Source organism: Caretta caretta, chromosome 10, assembly GCF_965140235.1.
Source record: "Caretta caretta isolate rCarCar2 chromosome 10, rCarCar1.hap1, whole genome shotgun sequence".
NCBI classification, from domain to species: Eukaryota; Metazoa; Chordata; order Testudines; family Cheloniidae; genus Caretta; species Caretta caretta.
Window position 1 is genome coordinate 72,949,284 of NC_134215.1, and position 20,812 is coordinate 72,970,095.

The 20,812-nt window shown below is 43.6% G+C and overlaps 1 protein-coding gene across 1 annotated transcript in view; it reads left to right on the plus strand.

Annotated features, from left to right (window-relative positions):
* Positions 1–20,010, plus strand: part of SLCO3A1 (solute carrier organic anion transporter family member 3A1) — a 215,929-nt gene extending 195,919 nt beyond the window's left edge. The window contains exons 7-10 of the mRNA XM_048868205.2: positions 770–908; positions 6,832–7,007; positions 11,916–11,980; positions 17,100–20,010. Coding sequence (XP_048724162.2) covers positions 770–908; positions 6,832–7,007; positions 11,916–11,980; positions 17,100–17,479 — 760 coding nt within the window. The 3' untranslated portion in view covers positions 17,480–20,010. The remainder of the gene's footprint in view (positions 1–769; positions 909–6,831; positions 7,008–11,915; positions 11,981–17,099) is intronic.
* Positions 20,011–20,812: the final 802 nt, after the last annotated feature.

The window sequence follows — 20,812 nt, forward strand, 5'->3', positions numbered from 1 at the left end:
TGAAACTGACCCAAGTGGCTCGAAACATGAGGCCAGATTCTGCTCTCAAGTAGGCTGGTGTAAACACAGAATGAAAGCACTGAAATAAGTGGAGCCACTCCAGCCTGATCTTTGCAAGTGCTAAGCACCTACCTATCCCACTGAAATCTAGGGAAATTGTGGGTGCTTTTACTGAGGTGGCCTAAAGGGGATTTAGGAGTCAAATTCTAGGCACACAGTTTTGGACGTTTGGGGCCTGTATGATGAGCAAAAGGCGCTTTCCCACTTGCTGCTTGGCTGCAGGTGAGACCCATTTTGAGGCAAGGTATTAGGACTCAGGAGGCCCCGCAGAGCTGGGTCCTAACACAGATAGAATGATTCTGTATTTCCAAAGTTTCTCAGCATGGGACAGTGGCTCTTTGAGGAGGAAAACGTCAGCACATCTTCAGCTTGCTGTTGTTGTGCTAGGTAAATACAACCCCTCCTGTCCTGGAGGTCTGATCCCAGGGCTGAGACAACGCCCACACAACTTCACATTATATTTTTCCAGCACCATCCTGAGCCACCCTGGGGAGATGGTGGGAGCCGGAAATAATGAACCTCAATGTGTTTCTGTCACAGAAGGAGCATATGGCCTCAGGTCCCTTCTGCTGGCACCCAAACACCCCACCCACCCTTCTCTCCCTTTGTTTGCAGTGGTTGTCTAAGCCCCCTTCTTGTGACGCTTCTCAGAAAGGCCAGCTGGCGTTATTGCACTGTGCATCCATTTCTGATTCTGATTCTTTTGCAGCTCATATCCGACCTTGCCCTTGGACCCATATTCCCCCTGCAATAACAACTGTGAATGCCAAACCGATTCCTTCACTCCAGTTTGTGGGGCAGATGGGATCACCTACTTGTCCGCCTGCTTCGCGGGCTGCAGGAGCACGGTAATTGTCGTGATTTACTCAACATCTCCTATCCGTGTGTGGTTGTGAGGTTAGTGTATATACAGTAAGAGTCATTCATTTACAAATGAGGATGGCTGAAGGCCCCAGAGATTGACGACTTATTATTATTATTATTATGTGGATTACCATAGTACCTTGGAGCCCCAGCAATGGATCAGGCACCCATTGCGCTAGGTGCTGTACAAACACAGAACAAAAAGATAGTCTCTGCCCCAAGGAACTTGCAATCTAAGTTTAAGACAAGAGACAACAGATGGATACAGACAGATGGGGAAGCACAAGGAAAATGAAACAACGTTGGTCAGTGATCGGCAGTGGTCTATGCATACCAACAGCCATGACCATTGTCAAGTATTTGGTAGGTGTCACGTCAAAGGAGAGTTGAGGAGGACTCTGAAGGAGGATCATGAGTTAGTTTTTGCACCTCCCAAGCTTAGGGGGCAGCATGGGAGAAAACGCAAAGGTGCTTTTTTGAAAATGTAACAAGTGAGCAATGGAGGCTGGTATCAGGGCCAATCAGAGGTGAGCATTGACAGCTCAGTCATGAATGAGACATGATAGGTAGGGTGAGGGTTGACTGTGAAGGGCGTCGCTGAGTCTTCGCACCTAAGGGTGAGAGAAACTGAGTACCTCATTTTTTATTCTCTCATGCAAATGTCCTGTTAGCTCTAGCTGTGGTCCAATGGGATCGTCTCTAAGTGAGGAGAGAGCTCCCTTCTCCTCTCCACCATCCACGGGACTCTGTGCTCTTGGGTGCACATGTGGTGCTTGTCTCCTCTTAGCCCAGAGGCTCTGTGGGAAGCCACGTCATGGGCAGAATCACTCAAAGGGAGACCACAGGCAGAGCTACGGGACGGTCTGCACTTGCCACCTCTGCCATCTGGCTTCTAGCCTCTCAAATGTGATGAAAATCAGCTGACCCACAGCTCCCTACTGCAAATGCAAATCAGTCAGACACCAAAATAGAGAGAGCACAACTTGAAGGCCGACCAACCAGCCTCTGGCAGAGTCTAGTCCCATCATGGGGACTACTGGGTTCTGTTACCGTCAGGTCATACAGACATCTCGTTTCTTGTTTCTGCTCACTCCCATTTCTCCTTCCCTTGTTCCTCCCCTCCCTCCTGCTGTCCCCTGGTGCTGCCTTCCCCATTTCCTCTTCTCGCTCCTTCCCTCCATTTCTTCTGTTTCCTCTCCTCTTTCATTCACTTCCTGTCCTCCTCTCCTCTCTGAGTCAACACCAAGAGCAGGGGAGCAAATGAAGAACGGGGCCTCCAGCAACCCCCTGAAATTAATAGCCATGGGTATTCTGTATCCCCAAAACGTAAGGGTTTATTTCATTTAGAAAATGCAAACCCTCTCTGTGTGAAGGAGACCTGCTATTTGGGGTCTCAGAATCTCCTAAGATACCTGTTAAGATAAGGAATCTCTTACGATATCTTGAGCCTCTCCTTTCCATTCTGTAATGTGTGGACAGTTCGGATTGGTCTTAAAACACTCCAGCAGGAAGCGTAAATCCCCACTTCTCAGGGAAAATTCTCCCCTTCTCCATTGTGCCAAAAGCACAGATGGGAGAGTCCAGAGACGTATCCGCTGTGCTGCTGGCGGGTGCGCGGGAGGGGCAGGCCACTCCAAAGAGCAGGCTGGTGCTTTAGGAAAAGAGAGAGGGGAGATATCAAACCCAAATGGTGAGGTGTGTAGCAAAGCCTTGGTTCCTTCCCTGAAGGGTCTAATGGACCTGGAGGTGCCAGGAAGCTGAGAGAAAAGCTCCCGACTAACAAGTGAAGAATCACCGCAGCAGCTGAACAGAAATCTTGTCTCCATTAGCTCCCTTGCTCCGTGGAGCCGCGGCATTGGCACTTTGACTTCATGGCCATCTTTACAGAGTCAGAGAGTGTCAGTAGGCAGGTGCTACATTGGCAATTTTTACTTGCCAGAGGGAGTGGCATCTGTGACAAGTGAATTTGGATGGCCCTACATTTAGCCCTCTAGTTACTGCATTGCTAGATGTCTCTAAGTGCCCCTCTGGCCCAGACAAGCAGAATTCTGGGAGCTGAAGGTGACCCTTCTCTGTCTGTGTTCATCTCCAGACACATCCTCAGGTCCTCACTTTGCTTTTACACCATCCTTTCCCAAGTCAGACTCATTCAGTAAGGGTTCACCTCTCTGTGGGTAAACTGCAACCTCTACCTCAGGGCATTGCAAGTAAACTGTACAAGGACAAGTGTGCGGCGGGGAGGGGGACAACAAGTGGGTGCATATTTGGACTTCTTCTTTACTACCCTAACTTCTGGCTTCCCACTCAAGCACCTGACTTGTTTGCATTCTACTGAGATGAGTGAAATGGCTTCTGAGCTACCGAAGTGTTTAGCCGCAAAGGAGATAGCATGATGCCAACTCCTGGATCTTCATGTTATAGCTAAGAAAATAATTTTATCTGGGATCATTGGATGCAAAGCTGCAGAAGCTGTACATGTTAATCTCATGCGTTTCCTCTGCCATTTGCCTTACAACTAGCACTTCACTTCAATGTGATTGTTTAGACAGCAAAACTTTTGGCACGGAGCAAAGTGTCAGTAGGAAAGAAGCATCCACCTGCTGTGCCAAAATCATTCATTGGCAAGGAGAAAAATAATGCTAGCTAGTGGCAGTGTGTAAAAGTTGCATTTACACTGTATTGCTCAAAGCAAACCAATTGCTCCTTAGAAATGAGCATAGTAAAGAAAATTCAGACTCTCTCTCCAGGAATTGTTTCAAGTCTCTCTGCTATGTAACTATCAGAGCTAACCTTCTATAAGCATAAACCCATCCAGCAAAAGTCTCCCTCTCTCTTCCTCCCTTTCCTCTTTCTCACTTGCTCTCTCCAGTTTAACCTCTTCATTGGCACCATCATCTTGGCTTTTTCAAAGTAGTGGTTTTGGACATGAATTAATGAAGCAACAGCATCCTCTGGAAAGGGCATTATCAAGAATTATGGACCAGTTTGGCCATGTAATGGCCCTGAAGCAACGCCAAATTGCTTTAAGCCCATAATCCAGAAAATGACCTGTCTAGAGGGTTTTGTGGCTATTATATATGTGTGATGAGCCAAGAGTTGCTTTTTACTGGGGCATAAAATTCTCTGAATGTTTTATTTAACTTTACTGCACTGTATGTGTCCAGTCATGTATCTCTGCTTTCCCTTTCTGTGAATGGTCTCTAATGGTATTTTGTAGTCTACTGAGTTAGTTTACCTTTCTCGTATGAATGCCATTGTTCTTTGTGATGAAACTGGTCTGCAGAGAGGCTTTGGGTTTATTAGTGCTAAAGGGGCGTAGGGGTGGCGCTTTTATTTCAGCGAATTCTTTTTCTAACCAGTCCTCTACTCTCAGTGACCCTTGTGAGTTAAGCCATTGTCCATATATCTTTTTTTGTTTCATGGTGTTGTTTTTCTATTTCCCCTTTGGCTGGGGGAATATGCATTCCAAATCTAATGTTGTAGCACTGAAGTCTTAGGGATTCACATCAACATGCCAGCCTGTTCCTAACCAATCAGAGCCAGGTTTTTAAAACCACAACACATGGGTCATTTGCACACATAATTTCCACAAGAAATTGAGGCCCCTGGGTGTGCAAATTTTGTACACGTGCACGTTCAAAAATCTCGTTCCTGGTGCATGAGCTGTTGAGCTGCAGAAAGACAAAAGTTCCATTTACAACAGAATGGTGATGGGATTGCAGAGTAGTTCAGGAAAATCAATAGCAATTTGGCACGTGCAGCAAAATATTGCCTCTTCATAGAAGAGGATGAAAGTCAGTGTTCGATGTCGGTGTGTTACTATAGCACATGTTACAGTGTCGGTAACAAAGGATCAAAGGTCTCCGAGGGAAGAACTCAGAAGAGCACCAAAAAAATTGTTGCATTCAGTTCTGTTTACATTAAAGTACTTTGGGATAACAGCTTTGGTGCACGGTGATTGAAACGGGGCAGAGGGGAGAAGGATCAGGCAACGGAGCTACACACACAGGGACTGGGGGATATGCCATGAGCTTCTTACGGATGGTGCAACTGCTGTGTTGATCTGAATTGCCAGCATCCAGGAGGATTCCTGGCCAAATCAGATTCCAGTTCCTATGCAGTCCCTTGTCACTCTCTCTAAAGTAACAAAGCACAGTCTAGCCCTTTACTTACCATAAATGTAGGGAGACTGGATTCTGACCTCATGCTAGCTTTATTCTAGTTTCATTACGTTGACTTCAATAGAGTTACATCAGATTTGGATTCACGTACATAAGAGCAGAATTGGGCCCGCTGCACAGAAGAGATGGGTCTCTCCTTCCAACTGTATATAAGTCATGTGGAATGATCAGCCAGGTCAGTGCACAGGGATGTGACCCACTTGGCTTCCTGAACAGTCAGCCATCCCCATAACAGATGGGCTAGCAAAGTTAACTTAGTCCCTGTCTATGCTGGGATTTTTGCACCAGGATAGTTACTGCAATGTGAGCATGTTGGTGCAACCCCCCGTGGAGATGCACTATGCAGGGCTTGCATGGCTGAGGTTTACCCTGTTAAGTTGCCAGGACAAGTCACACCAGTGCAGCTCATCTGCATTAGAGACTTTGCATTGGTGTAAGTACACCAATATAGTTACACTAGTGTTATTTGCCCTTGTCTAGACGAGCCTTCAGGTGGCCATGTCACTGCTGGGAGAGGGCCTCTTTACATTCATTAGTGCCTGCCAGCCGTATAGTCACCTGCAGTCATATCATTAACGTTCACCGAGCTCTGCCGCACTCCATGCAGTTGTTTTAGAAGGCAATGCTTTCGACTCCTATGCAGAAAAAGAGATCAATGTCAGAAAGAATAGACTGGGGTCCCCACGGATCCGTGCATATGTGGAGGCACTGAACTAGAACATGTGGTAGTGTGGAGCCTAAAGAAACCCCAGCATAAAAGCAGAGGAATTTCTATTTGAATACTGGAGGTTTGGTTTTATTTTATTTTAGTGCTCCTTTTTCTTACACGCATGTGACCTGCAAGCCTAGCAGCCTTGCAAAGACAGACAAGCAATGAATCATTTATGATAGTTTTTGCTCTGTATTCATTAAGGGATTCCTGGCTATTATTCTGTGCCTTAATTGTGCTGACATCCCCGCCATCAGAAATTCCGGGAGGGGTGAGCGCAAAAACATCTGTGACTGGAAAACAAAGCCTCTTTTGACATCCTGTGCTTGCAGGAAAGATCAAAGGGAATGGGGTTGCTTTTTCCTCCTTCTGATCGCATATTGATAAACTTTATCTTGTCTGACTGCAGCTTTCAGTTCTGTGCAAATCCTTCTAAACTAAGTGGCATCTGTTAGCCCTGTAACACCCTTGAGGTTGGTTCCATAATCACTAGTGTCTCTGCCGCCTTCCCTTTGATACCTAGCTCGCTGTGAGAGTAGACACACATCCTGGTATGCTCCCTGCCATCGTTAAAGACGCCAGAATGAGGCAGTTGAACCCGCAGCAGCGAAATGTGCCTTCTTGAAATGCACAGCCAGGGGTATATTGGGAAGTAGTTGTAACTTTAATATGGCAATATTTTATCATGATGAAGGTACACAGATCCTTCCTTTCTTCTTTTCACAAGGGTCCAATTTGGTGGTAATTTTCTTACAGACACATTTGTTTGGGATGCGAAAGGACAGGAAGCCAAGAATAAGGAGGAGAAGCTACCCTGCCAGTAGAATGCATTGGAGCTGGAGTTCTTTTGAAAAGCCTTTCCAAACCAGCTCAGCACGTGACTTATTAGCAGCTAATTAATTGACCGCTGGAGGGTGCACACTTGCCAGCTGGCAAACCCCTCCTTGTAAAGTGCCTGTTGTTTTGGAAAGTGGGCGTTGTTCTCCCTTCACCTCCGTGCCCTGTGCTCCCTTCCAGAATCTCACTGGCTGCTCATGCCTCAGTTTGGTCCCAGCCGAGAACGCTACAGTAATGCATGGAAAATGCCCCAGTCCTGGTTGCCAAGAGGCCTTCTTGACATTCCTCTGCGTGATGTGTGTTTGCAGCATGATTGGAGCCATGGCACAGACGCCGTCAGTTATCATACTCATCAGGTAAGAGCCATGCTGAGGATCTGATGAGTTGCTTGACTCTCAATCCACCGCTTCTTTCAACAGGCTGCCACAGATTAATTGAAAACTGAAAGGCTCCTCCCCTGGGTCTAGATCGAGGGGGACCGTGGTGGCCCACAGGCCATGGGTGTGTAGGGAGGATGGACTCCCGGCGCTGAGTGTTTCTGACTACCATTGGAGTTGACAGGAGCCACAGACGCTCAGCAAATCTCAGGATTTGACCTGCTTTGAGTGGGAGGGCACTACAAAATTACCCAACCTTATACTTTCAGCTGCACTGAATTCACCCTGAGAGTTCCCTTTGGCTTCAATGGGGGCTCGGGCCCCCTGAAAACCAGGCCCCTTATTATGTAGTGCCTAAACCATTTAGGCACTACAAACAAGCAGCTGTAATGGGTTGGGTCACAGAGACCCTTTTGGGAACTGCCACCTGATGTGCCTAGACTACCTCTGAGCCCATTTTCCCTGCCAGCTTAGGACTTCAGTGCCTTGCCTGGTTTGAGCCAGACATGCTAGCCTGCTACAAACACAGACCCAGGTCTGAACCACATCCCCCAAAAGCTGCAGGGTTTACTGAAAACAGCTTAAGAAGTGGTCCTGTCTCCAGCACTCAGATACCCAACTCCCAATGGGGTCCAAACCCCAAATAAATCCATTTTACCCTGTATAAAGCTTATACAGGGTAAACTCATAAATTGTTCACCCTCTATATCACTGATAGAGAGATATGCACAGCTGTTTGCCCCTTCAGGTATTAATACTTACTCTAGGTTAATTAATAAGTAAAAAGTGATTTTATTAAATACAAAAAGTAGGATTTAAGTGGTTCCAAGTAATAACAGACAGAACAAAGTGAATTACCAAGCAAAATAAAATAAAACACTCAAGTCTAAGCCTAGTACAGTAAGAAAACTGAATGCAGATAAAACCTCACCCTCAGATGTTTCAATAAGCTTCTATCACAGACTGGACACCTTCCTAGTCTGGGCACAATCCTTTCCCCTGGCACAGCCCTTGTTTTCAGCTCCGGTGGTAGCTAGGGGATTTCTCATGATTGCTGCCTCCTTTGTTCTGTTCCACCCCCTTATATAGCTTTGGCACAAGGCGGGAATCCTTTGTCCCTCTCTGTGTTCCCACCCCTCCTTCTAAATGGAAAAGCACCAGGTTTAAAATGGATTCCAGTACCAGGTGACACGGTCACATGTCCTGTGAGACACCCAAGCCTTCATTCCTCCCAGCCTGACTCACAGGAAGGCTTGCCTGCAAACAGAGCCATCCACAGTCAATTGTCCTGGTTAATGGGTGCCATCAAGATTCCAAACCACCATTAACAGCCCACACTTTGCATAATTACAGTAGGCCCTCAGAGTTATATGTCATATTTCTAGTTTCAGATACAAGAATGTTACATACATACAAATAGGATGACCACACTCAGTAGATTATAAGCTTTGTAATGATACCTTACAAGAGACCTTTTTCCTGAAGCATATTCCAGTTACATTATATTCACACTCATTAGCACATTTTCATAAAATCATATAGAGTGCAACGTCACAATGCTCATCTCCCATTTAGGCATCTGAAAGAAGCAGCCAGAGTTTCAAAAGATCTCCGCATCCCGAGCACAGTGGCAGCTGCTGGATGCTGTGCACACGTCAATCACTTTGTCTCTGCAGGTCTCTGTTAGGTTCAGCATGACCACATTCATTGCTGGGGTAGCTCCACTTACTTCAGTGTCTAATACTGACCTGAGGAAAGAATAAGGGAATTGATTCTGTGCAGCTCAAGGGGCAAGGAGGGCTGTGAATCTGGTAAGGAGGGGTCCATGCAGGTATGCTGCAAAGGAAAAGGGCAGACCTTGTTCTCCCCATCTGTCTAGAAACCATGAAATGGAAAGGAAATTAGGAGAGTTCTGCTTCTGTTGCAGGGAATAAATGTGTTAAAGCTAAAATCAGTCAGGTGGCAGGATCGCAGCTGCATGACACCTGCAAGCAGTGGTTTCATGAGGCTTTTTTAGATATAGCCTAGAGATCCTAGGAGGCTGCAAAAAGAAACCCAAAAAGGCCTAGGGATGAATTTATGAGCTAGTGTGGGACAACATGCACGCATCACCAGAAGCGAAAACTCTCATGCTGGCCCAAATGCTGACATCAGTGGGAATTAGAGATGCTCAGTATCTCTCTGGATTTGGCCCAACGTGCATACAAAGACAAAAGCATCATCTCCAGCTGAATTACTGTGTGCTATTTCCACACACACACAACTGTCTGCCCCCTGAGATGCATGTGTCTACCTAACTTCGCCTTTATTCAGAATCACTGCATCCATCCATGCCATTGCTTACAGCCTATTCTAATCTGAGGGGCAATAAGCAGATCCATTCTGCGGTCTGGAAAATTCCAGTAAAGTTCAATCAATAGGGTCTGTGTTAGAAACACTTTTGAGTGGATCTCAGGCAGATCGCTTATGTGAGGGCAGGTCTCCCCGCAGAGAATAGAATGAGATATTCCACCTACTAGTTCATTTCTTTCCTGGCATCTGTAGTAGCTAAACGGAAATCAAATTTTCAGTGATCAATATTGTGGCAAAGGTAATTTGAGGCTTGAAGGGTTCTTTGTTGAGAGAAATTATCAGCACTCGTAGGATCCTGAACAGAGTCTTCTTAATGTGCATCTTCAAATACAACAAGCCAATGTCCAGGTGGGAAAGAGAACACAAGAGAAAAGTGGAAAGGTTCAAAAACTTCACTTCACAACCCTTTGAAATTGACAATTCACAGCCCTGAAAGTCATATCTTAACTATATTCCTGCCAGAACCACCAATATCTATCATAAATGCACAGAAGAAGAGACGGTGACGGGCCAAGAATCACCTGGTGTTCTGGACACTCCACAGGTTTGAATCAACTGGTTCCACAAACCAATGTCACTTGGTATGTGGGTCCCAGGTGTTACTAGTGATGAGTTTGAATTAGAACTCCCAGTTCTCCCAGATCAGCCAAAGTGAAGCCCATCCCTGGCTGACCCGGTTGCAATTGTGCCGAATGCAGCTGAGCAGGGAAGTGTCTTCTCCTGGTCCAGCCAGCAGGGACATATTCAGAGGATTCACCAGGACATCTGGCTCTTTGCACAACCTTGAAGTCTGGTTTAAATGTCCATACTGTAATCTCAGGCACTGAAGTTTTCAACACAGCCTGGAACCAGATAACTAAGGAGACTATGGGAGATAACTTCATGTCATTCCGGGATGTCCTAACAGTGCTGTGATCAGAGATATAAAGGACGTTTTCGGGACTCTCTGGTTTTATTATTGTTGTTATTTATCCATCACCCAAAGGTGTGGTAAGTGCTACACAGACATAAATTAAGACAGGTGGCACCCTGAAGAGTTTACACTCAATCCCGTACCTATTAGATTCAATGGAAAAATTCACACTAACTTCAGTGGAAGTTAGATAAGATTCTAAATATACAAAAACAGATGGAAGAAAAGGAAGAACATTAATGCTGGTTGATAAGTATGTTTCACACAGAAAAATAAAAAAAAAATCCCTCTTCAAATTTTTCAATGAAAAGTCGAAAACTGACAATTTTTCATTTTTTTAACTGAAAAAATTGAAAATTTTAAACAAAAATTTAAAAAGCCATTTTTTATTTTAAAAGTTTCAACTGAAAAACTTTAGCCACTTCTAAAACAACCCCAACAAAACAAAACACAACAACCTATGTAAGAAACCTGACTGAGGTTAAGTTTGGTAACCGTCTATTTTTCACTTTTTCCCTCCCTTTCACAGGACCTCCTTTGAGCCAGGCCATTAACCACTGAAATGCCTTTGCAAGTGTTGAGGTAGATTTTTCATCACTTGAAGTCTTTAAATCAAGACTGGTTGTCTTTCAAAACACTATTCCCCTCCATTGCACATGTACGGCAGGCACCCGTTTCAAGCACAGGTGTCACTAACAACACCTAACGAGACCATGCAAGGGATTAATAGAAGCAGGGACCGGACACTTTTAAGTTTCCTTTCAACACAGACCTTTTCATCAGGGGTTCATTGCCTTGCTTCCCTGAACCATTATGCTCTGTGGAACATAAAGTGCTGAATAAGAGAATGCACGTTCATGATCAGATTAATCCCTGGTAAAATTCCAATGACTTCAGTGGGTTTATACCAGTGGCATGACTTTAGCCTATAGCATCATATGAATTATGTGAATGGGAAGTTAATGCTTGTTCTTAAGGTGTCTTCAGAGATTAATGCCAGCCAGATAGAGTGGGTTACATTCAAAGTGAAGGGCCACGATTAGCCTGGCCTATTATCTTCCCAATTTAAAACTAATCAGAAACTAATCTCACTTTCACAAACATCACCCTGTATGGGCAGGTCGGCGTATCAACCTTTGCTGATCTGGCTGATTTAATAGCTGGACCTGGGAATGACAAGTTGGTCATTTGTCCTCCCTGCTATTTCACTCACATTCCCTCCACCCCATCTCACACACAATTAAGTTATAATAAAAAGGATTTTGTTGGTTTATAACCTGCTGATTCAAAGCAGCCGGGGCCTGAAAGATAATACAGGGATTCTATCAATGATAATTTACTGGGATGGATTTGCATTATTTTCCCTTCCAATGACAAGATTAGTTCCCATTATTAACAACGCAGCTAAATTCCAGAACCCATCATGCGGCTGCAGTTGCAGTTATTTTTCAGGCTTCAGGCAGATGGACCAAGGGGGAAGAAAAAGAGAAGAAGCCTGTTAATGATTTTCTGAAGAGGTGACAGTGGCGTCCTGATTGACAGCAAAGCACAGCGACGGGGTTTGTTAATGAAAGCAGTATGGTAACAATCAATTTTCCTCTCTCCCTTTCTCCTCTGTACAGAACAGTGAGCCCTGAACTTAAGTCTTATGCTTTGGGTGTGCTTTTCCTGCTGCTCCGTTTGCTAGGTACGTGCAGTGATTTCTTCTTTCTTCCCCCACACCCTAAAAAGTAACTAAATATTTATATGTGCGTCAAGGTGTGAGTGCCCATTGATTCCCCCTCTTTGGATGTTGAACGCCTGTCCTATGCTGTCATTTATCATTGGGGTCTGAAGCGAGGAGATCCAAATCCTTTCTCTGCAGTGCGGATGGAAAGGCCTCCAAGGGTCATGGCACATGGCTCTCCTGCCATTTCAATCACGCTCGTGTTGGAAATCGTGGTGTTGAGTGAGATAGCCTCCCTCCCAGCTAGTTAATTCTCCACAGTCATTATTAACATGTCAGCTGCTTGTGAAATTACTTCTTTACTGTGCTGCTGACTTACAGGGATAAACAATTTCACACCACTTTGAGGATAGGAGCTTTGTTATTCCATTGGGTGGCAGCTGAGTCCTCCTGGTCTCTGTGGGAGGAAAACAAAAGGAAAAAAAAAACAGGCTTTATCTGAATGCTGTTGCCGGGTTTAATCTCCCATTAAAATACATTTGGTCAAACCGTTGGATCAATGTATGTCTCTTCATGCCTGAATAAAAGAGAAAACGTTATCTGTAATTGTCTTTTCCCTTGTAACGGGATGACTGTGGGGGAGTGGGCTTAAAGGCACAGACCCTGTTTCTCAGAACTTTGGACCTCATTCTGTCTGATGCATTGCTCTGGGGTCAGTCTCACTGATGTGTTCTGTTGGTATTCTACTCGTGGGTTTCTGCTGATTCAGTGGGCCAGACTTCACTCTCACCCAGTAGGAGTGGAATAGTCCCTTATTCTATGAGTGCTCCCAGTGATTTCACTGAGCAAGGTGCAATTCAATATGAGTAGATATGTCAGAATCTAGCTCAATGTTAGTTTTTTGCAGCGTAGATCCATCTACTGTGTGGTTGTAGTAGAAGGATTTTACCCCATACTATGACAGTGTGGTATAGACGGAAGTGCCACTATTCCAATGAAGTCCTTCAGGATTTGGCTACTCGTTTCTTCTCTACTAGGCGATTATTTACTTGTGCAGTTTGGAATCATAGAATATCAGGGTTGGAAGGGACCTCAGGAGGTCATCTAGTCCAACCCCCTGCTCAAAGCAGGACCAACCCCCAATTTTTGCCCCAGATCCCTAAATGGCCCTCTCAAGGATTGAACTCACAACCCTGGGTTTAGCAGGCCAATGCTCAAACTACTGAGCTATCCCTTCATTGGCCTTCACTAGGGCAGCCTTTTTTCTTTCATAGAGAGGGGCTTAAAACCCCACAGTCCCATGTATCCCACTGAATGGTCTCTGAGTGCAAGGTCCTTATTTTGCATCAGAATTCTGGTGCCAAGTTTTTCTCCAGGAGCCAGTGAGATGCATGAGCATAAAGGCCCAATCCAGCTTCCACTGAAGTCAATGGGAATCTTTCAGCACTGGTCAAAGGTCTGAAATGCACTCCCTCACCAAAAGCTAAAGGCTTTGCTCAGTGCTCAGAAAAGAAGAAAACACCACAAGACTTTGGTGGCTGATCCAAAGCCCAGGGAAATCACTGGGAGTCTTCTGGTTGACTTGCATGGACTTTGGGTCAGTCCCTTAATGCACGGTGTTTCCTTTTGCTGTCCATACTGTTTTAGGTTCTTGTCCTGTTCTCAGCTCTTCTTGCAGGTTGAATGCAGAATCCCAAACGCAGGACCTGGCAGTTAAGCAAGGGAGAGATTTTGATTTTACATTCCAAATGTAAATGTATTTGCGATGGTAGTTACTAATTTTGTATTATTGTATTGTAGCTTATTATTATTGTTGTTTGAGAAGTCTGCATGTATGATTCTGTGAGGGCTAGTTTCTGCCACCAGTACTTGGGATAAGAAGCACCTTACTCTTCCATTAGTCCCCTGGACACTGCAGTAACTCTTTTTTGTAGCAAAACACATGCTGCCCTATCGCAGCAGAATCCCTGTGGAATACGATAATACAGCCAGGAGGATATCAGCTCAGCTATGGGGGACTACACGAGGATAAGGTATTACTCAATGTGAATGAAGATATCCAAAACGCGCCCTTAATAATTTGAGGTTTTCTGGGTAGGTTGATTTTAAAAGCTTTTTCAGTTCACCTTTCAGCTTAGACTTAAAAGGGGACTAATAATAGCTTCTTCTTGAACCAAAGGAGAGTATTAAATATCTGAGGTACGAGACCCGGAGGTGCAATCTGAGTTAATAGATTTTAGTAAGGCAGAGGATACTTCTTTAAACAGCTCTGCAGTTTCTGCTCTAAAATGTATATAGCAGCAATTTGTTCAACACTTTGCAATAAGAAGTAGAGCATGATTGAATCTCTTTAATATTCACTGTAATAACATGAAACATGACTGAAGTCTCCTGATATCCTGCCAGATGTATTATCTTATTCCATAGGAATTCTGATATGATAGAGCAGCATATTAATGTCTTGGTATGAAAGTGTTACTGTGGGTTCTTAGAAAAGAAACTAAAACAGTTCCGGTGGAGCCCCCATGGTATTGAAAGCTTCAGCTACTGTATAAGAGGCTCTGATATGGAGATTCTTTTCCAAATACCATCTCGATTCTTCATATATGCTGTCATTGAAAGGACCTGAGTTGAAAGTGCATACCTAAATACCCCACTCCTAGTAGCTGGGGAAGTTCAGATCTGGATTGGAACTTTGCATCTCAGGCTTATCTAAAGGTGAAAAAACTTTTGCAAATGGCACAAGTCAAACATGTCTGGTAATTCCATCCTGATTGCATTGGCAACTGTCAGCATTAACTATGCACGACTGAAATGGCAAATAGATTTATGCATGACAATAAGATCCTGGACATTTCCCTTTCCAGATGGTGTTTGCAGTTTGTCCCCAAAACATGCAGCTCAAGTGCAATATCTGGCTACCAATGGAGTTTCTGATAGTTTTGTTTTAAATCCAGCCTCCTAGCATCACTCAGTGTGACACACTGAAAGTGCAAGGCATGTCCATCGAGCCAGGCTTTGGAGGCCATAGACCTCCCTTAATTCCAAAGCACTCTACATGTCAAGTCTAGTCTCACTTGTTGGAAGTCTCTAGCCCTTGTCCTTGTGGAGATAGCACTCAAAAAGGTCTTCAACGCAAACTGGTTGCTTGGGTTGAAAGTTTTTCACAGCTGTTTTCCCTAAAGACCTCAGTTTATTCACAGCTCCTATGCAGCTCAGGTTTGGCTCTTGGGGACAATGAAACAGGTCCCAAGAGCTTAAGGATCCCAGGGCGTTTTGTTCATGCCAACATCTAGTTTTTACTCTTATTATGGCACTCTAGAGCCAGTTCAGCGCTGGGAGAGTAAATTGGATTCCATTCTGCCTTGTGTATCATCAACACCATCTGTTAGCTTGGTTCTGGAGCTGAATTTTCAGATCCGAGGTTGAGTTTGTGGTTGTCCACACTCATTTAAAAAGAAAATCACCTTTTAACTTGCAAACCAGCCCAGCTTGATCTGGAAAGCGTTAAGAAAACAAATAGCGAGAGGTGCAGTGTCATTTCTCAGGGCATTACCACACTTTACAGTTGAAGGGAATATCCTTTTGTTGGCCAGTTATCTGTTTTTATTTACTGGTTTATATCCCTGGTGTTAATAACTGATTAAAGGAAGTACTGAAAGCTGACATAGCCTGATAACTTCTGCATTTATTAGCCAATGTGAAAGATCAAACAAAAATCTGCAGAGTTCTAGTCATTAACAGAGTGAAATAAAGAGGTTTCACATCCCAGAGGCAAAGGAGAAGGCAAACAACGTATTTGTATTCCTGCCATATATTGTCATACAGCAAAGAAATGGCATTCATGTCAAGCTAAGGAATGGTGTCTCATTTATGCCAAGAAATCCAGAGTTAATGGTGAAGCTTGATCCTTAATTCATCAGCCCTCTGCCAGATAGTGCAACCCATATGTCTCTCTGTCTACATTCGTATTTCTAGAGCTCCAGTCACCTCAGTATCTGGAAATGGGGTGTTGGCCAAATTCCAGTAGGAGAAATTATGTTCTGCCAACCTAAAATTGGCTCTGTTGTTTTGTTGGAGATTATATTCTTCTTCACTTCCTGTCCTAAACCCTAGCAGTGATGTTAGTAATCAGTTTTAAATCAATGTTGTTTTCCACTACCCAAAAATATCTTAGAGGTGAGTGAAATGATTCCTACTACATAAAGCTTCCAGAACTTTCTTTTGATTGTTAAGGTGTGCACAAATGCCAATTTATGTGCTCAAAGGTGGGATTTAAATCTCCTCTTTCGGTGCCCACTGTCTGTAAAGCACTTGTGGATCTTGTCAGAATGAAAGACATTTATGTATTTGATTATGTAAGACTGAAGATCCCTGCAGTATCCAAGCAGAAAGGGGAACCCAAAGATTGTATTGCTGAGTGAGTTTAATGAGACTTTGGGCATTGCTTTAAGGTCATGGCCCTGTTATGAACCACTCACAGCAGAGTTCAGCTGAGAAATGCTGATTTGCCCTTAACTGCAGTGATTCAAGGAGAGAGTTCTGCTGTGGTATTTCACTTTGTGGGATAATGACAGAATCACTTTCTTTCAGGTCCATTCCCCTGCACTTATTAGAGATCATTCTCCCTCTTCCTTAGATCCTAAATCTGGACGCCCCCAAACTTGGGGAAAGTTCAGATCTGGATCTGAACTCCACAGCTAATTTCAGACTTTGTAGTGGACTTCAGGAAAACCCTGGATGCGAACACCATGAACCATCCAGAGCCAAGTTTCATAGCTTAGGCCCCTCTCTGCTTCTTTATGAAACTCTGTGACCAGCCTTAATAGGCTATGTTCAAACAGCAAATCAGAAGTGTAAGGACAAACGACTTAAAACTGAGTTGTGGTGTTTGTGGGATAGTGAGCGATCCCCTCCATAACTGTTGAACCCCGGCCAGTTCTTCAGGGGATCACGTGGGGTGACAGTCCCCACCAGATATGTTTAGTTTGCCTTGGAATTAGAGATCCTGAGAGAACCACAAGATTTGTCGGCATCCACCAGCCTTAATTAAAAATCCCCTTTGCACTCACTATGGCTGAGTCCTGTCCCTTTACCCCAAGGGTCACTACAGCATGATATGTCTCTTTTATTTTGACAGGTTTTATCCCGCCACCCTTGATCTTTGGGGCTGGAATTGACTCAACATGTCTGTTCTGGAGCACGTTTTGCGGCGAGCAAGGAGCCTGCGTATTGTATGACAATGTCGTCTATAGATACCTGTATGTTAGCATTGCTATAGCTCTGAAATCTTTCGCATTCATCTTATACACAACCACCTGGCAGTGCTTGAGGAAAAACTATAAAAGATACATCAAGAACCATGAAGGTGGGCTGAGCACTAGTGAATTCTTTGCCTCTACTCTCACTCTAGACAATCTGGGGCGGGACTCTGTGCCCCAAAACCAGTCACAGAGGACAAAATTTATCTATAACCTTGAAGATCACGAATGGTGTGAAAACATGGAGTCTGTTTTATAGTGACTAAGGATGGATGAACTCTATATTAATAATATATGGGTCCTTTTTAATTAAGAGAGAGAGAGAGAATAAAATTTAAAAAACAGGAAACTTTTGTCCTTTTGAGCCAAGGATTCAGAATAACAAAATCTTTTAATGGGATCATTTTTGAAATCCTGCCGGAGTGCTGGAGAGAACACGAAACCACTTCTGTTGGGTACCAGCCCCTTTGATGATGGTACAATCTTCCAGGATAGAATCACCTGCAAGGGCATTGGGAGCTGCAAACCCAGGGTTTTGTCGGAGACCTCATCAGATGGACATTCTTGGGCACCTGGTGAGAAGAAACAAGCAAATAACAGCAATTCCAGAATAAGCGTTAGTGACTCTGCATGCCATTAGGGATCTGTGTGGCCCTGTCATCTCTGCAATATGGGCTAAAGGGTTAGCCAGTCTGGGTGCTGTTGAAGTCCAATGCACTCTCTCAGTGATGTCAGAGAGGGAAGAGTGCTGGAGTTATTAAACTACTTACACTCTGTCACCAGCCATGATTCCATGTTAGATACTTTGAATGCGCCCGTATACCCTCTAGCCAGCACACATTGCTGGTCAAAAGGCTCCACTGTCCTTCCAGCAGACCTCAGATTTCGGTTCTCTGTGAATGGCTGTGCTCAGATCTTTAAAACCCAGTAAAGTTCAAGTCATTTGCTTACACTTGCCAAATGTTCTGTCATTTTTTAAAAAATTCCAAACATTTGTCTGTATAATCCTTTTAAGATTTTTTTAAACTACTTTCAAATTTATATTAACCCTTAAATCACTGACCGTGTTCGATAGGGGGAACTTATTATACCAATTGCATTTTTTTTCTGGTTTCTTTTCAATATGCCACAACATCATGCCAGGGATTCAGCTAATCCATTGCATTTTTTTTAATCTGTATGCCTTCTTTCTGATGCACTGTCAAACCAATGAGGACATGCATTATTAAAAAGAAATTAAAAGAGAGAGTGAATGCTCTGTGTCTCTATGAAAATAATTATCAGTTGGAGAATTCTCATATACTATAATAATTTACAGATTATTTCTTCATATGACATATGGCTCTGTGAATACATAGATGGAGAGACCCTTTGTTTATGTACTCTCCAGTTTTTAAATATATATTATTTGCAGTCAAAGGTCAGATGGGAGTGTTCCTTAAAATTATTGTGTGTGTGTGTGTGAGAGAGAGAGAGAGAGAATACCGAGCTCAGTCCTTCAATCCATACTCAGACAATTTCTATTCACATGAGTAGTCCCATTAATTTCAAGGAGACCACTCAAGTGAGGAAACAGTGCAGGATCTGACTTACTAAGGGCCAAATGTTGCCCTTAGAGTTGCATTCAGGGCTCCCATAAAGGGGCAGAATTTTCAAAAGCACCCAAATATTGGCCATTACTCACTTGGACAAGAGTTAGGGCAATACTGAGCACTTTTGAAAATCACACCCAGATTCTATAGGAGATGCCCCCATGGATCCTCGGAAAGAACTGGCATGATCTCTTGAATTAGAGTCTTGTCCAATGCCCTTTGAAATCAAGAGGAGTCTTTCTGTAGACTTCGGTGGGCATTGGATCGGACTTTTCCTATATGATCTTTTTCCAGGACATTCCTACTGTTAAGCAATAAAAAGTGGCTGTGTGTAATGAATTTTCTCCAACCATAATTGAAACCAGCCATGTTTCCAATGGAGTAAATGTCAGTAGCATTTTAAGGGTTAGCATTATTAATTCAAAATCCTGGTTTTTTTGGTTGGTCTTTTAAAGCGGTTGTGAACCTGCAAACATTTAGAAACATAACCCGTCATGTCAGACTAAACACAGGATGTAACTCCCATGTATCCCAGGAGTGGGTGAGCTTCCCAGAGTCATGTTCATTGCTGGCAATGGACACACCAAAATCCTCAGAATGGAACAGTGAGGTTACCTTGCCACTCGTGTTCAGTACCATTTTAGCAGACCTTGCTCTAACTGAGACAATTAAAAGCTGGCAGCATAAGACAATTTCCAGCTGACTTACTTTACTTTACTTTACTGGCGTGTTTTGTAATTTATGCACTGCATTAAATGTTCAGCAACAAAAAGGGCAAAGAACCCAGTATATCAAATAAGCTGCACTGTGCCAAATACTCAACCAATATTGTAACTATATATGTTTTTATTCTTGGCTTGGAGCCTTGTTCAGAATCATTTGATAAAGAGAGGAGTGGAAGGGGAGAAAGGAGCATTATGCAGTACCATTTGTATCTATTGGGTGGTAAATGATATTTAGATCAGTTTATTATATCCTGTCTGCTAAAATAGAGATACTGCATCCATAAGCCAATGAATTGAACAAAGGGACAGGTTGCATATCTGTCTCATAAAATATGTATAATTGTCAATTATAAGCCTTTGAAATCTTTCTGTACAGTTTTCCTTATTTTGAAAATGTATTGCTTATAGAATGTTGCCTTTTTCAGATGCTAACTCATCGTTTTATACTAAACACACGCGCGCGTCACAAACAACATGTCTCAATGCCTGATTTCTTGAAAATCTATAACCCCTTTTGCGGTTTGGATTCTTTTTCTCTCAAAATCCAGGGTGAATGAGAATAATATGCTGGCATGACGCAAAACAAACTGAAAGGCGTTCTAGAGCTATGGTTTGCCAGTAATTGAATGTACAATCAAAAGCCCATCTTACCAGTGTTACGGGAAACAAGATTGCAGGGCATGTACTGTCACTTCACTTGTTTGTTTGGGGGATTTTTTTATTTTTCCTTTTTTTTATCTTAATCTGATGTCTTGGTTGTGTATGGGAAGCTCAGCCTGAGCTGGGTTGTTTTATACTTTTGTACCTAATTATTTTGTATCTTGTGAAATTGTGATTTTCTGTTTCTTTCTTTTGATAACATTGCTTTTGAAATGCTCTTTTTTAGGAAGCGTCAGATCCCAGTATCATCAAGGGCTTTAATCATAGAGTTTTGGTGCTGTCACAGGGGAAAGAGGTGTATCCATGCATGTAAAACAAAACTTGAAACCAAATACTCGGAGTGCCCCAGCTGTTTCTTTGCTTTGCTCATTTCAAAGTTTTGCATGTTCCCTACTTTTAATTGTACAGTCAGGGGTGAATAATCTCAACTCCGCCTCCTACACCCCAAAAATGGGTGCCACATAGCTTTAGGGGGCACTTCAATTCCTTTTTCAAGAATAACTTAACCATGCAGGAGATGGAATTGGAAAGATTCTCTTCCTGAGAGGAGAAAGCAGAGGCAAGCCCCAAGTTCTGAAGCTCAGATCCTACTTCCCCCAGGCTCAGAGCCTTTGG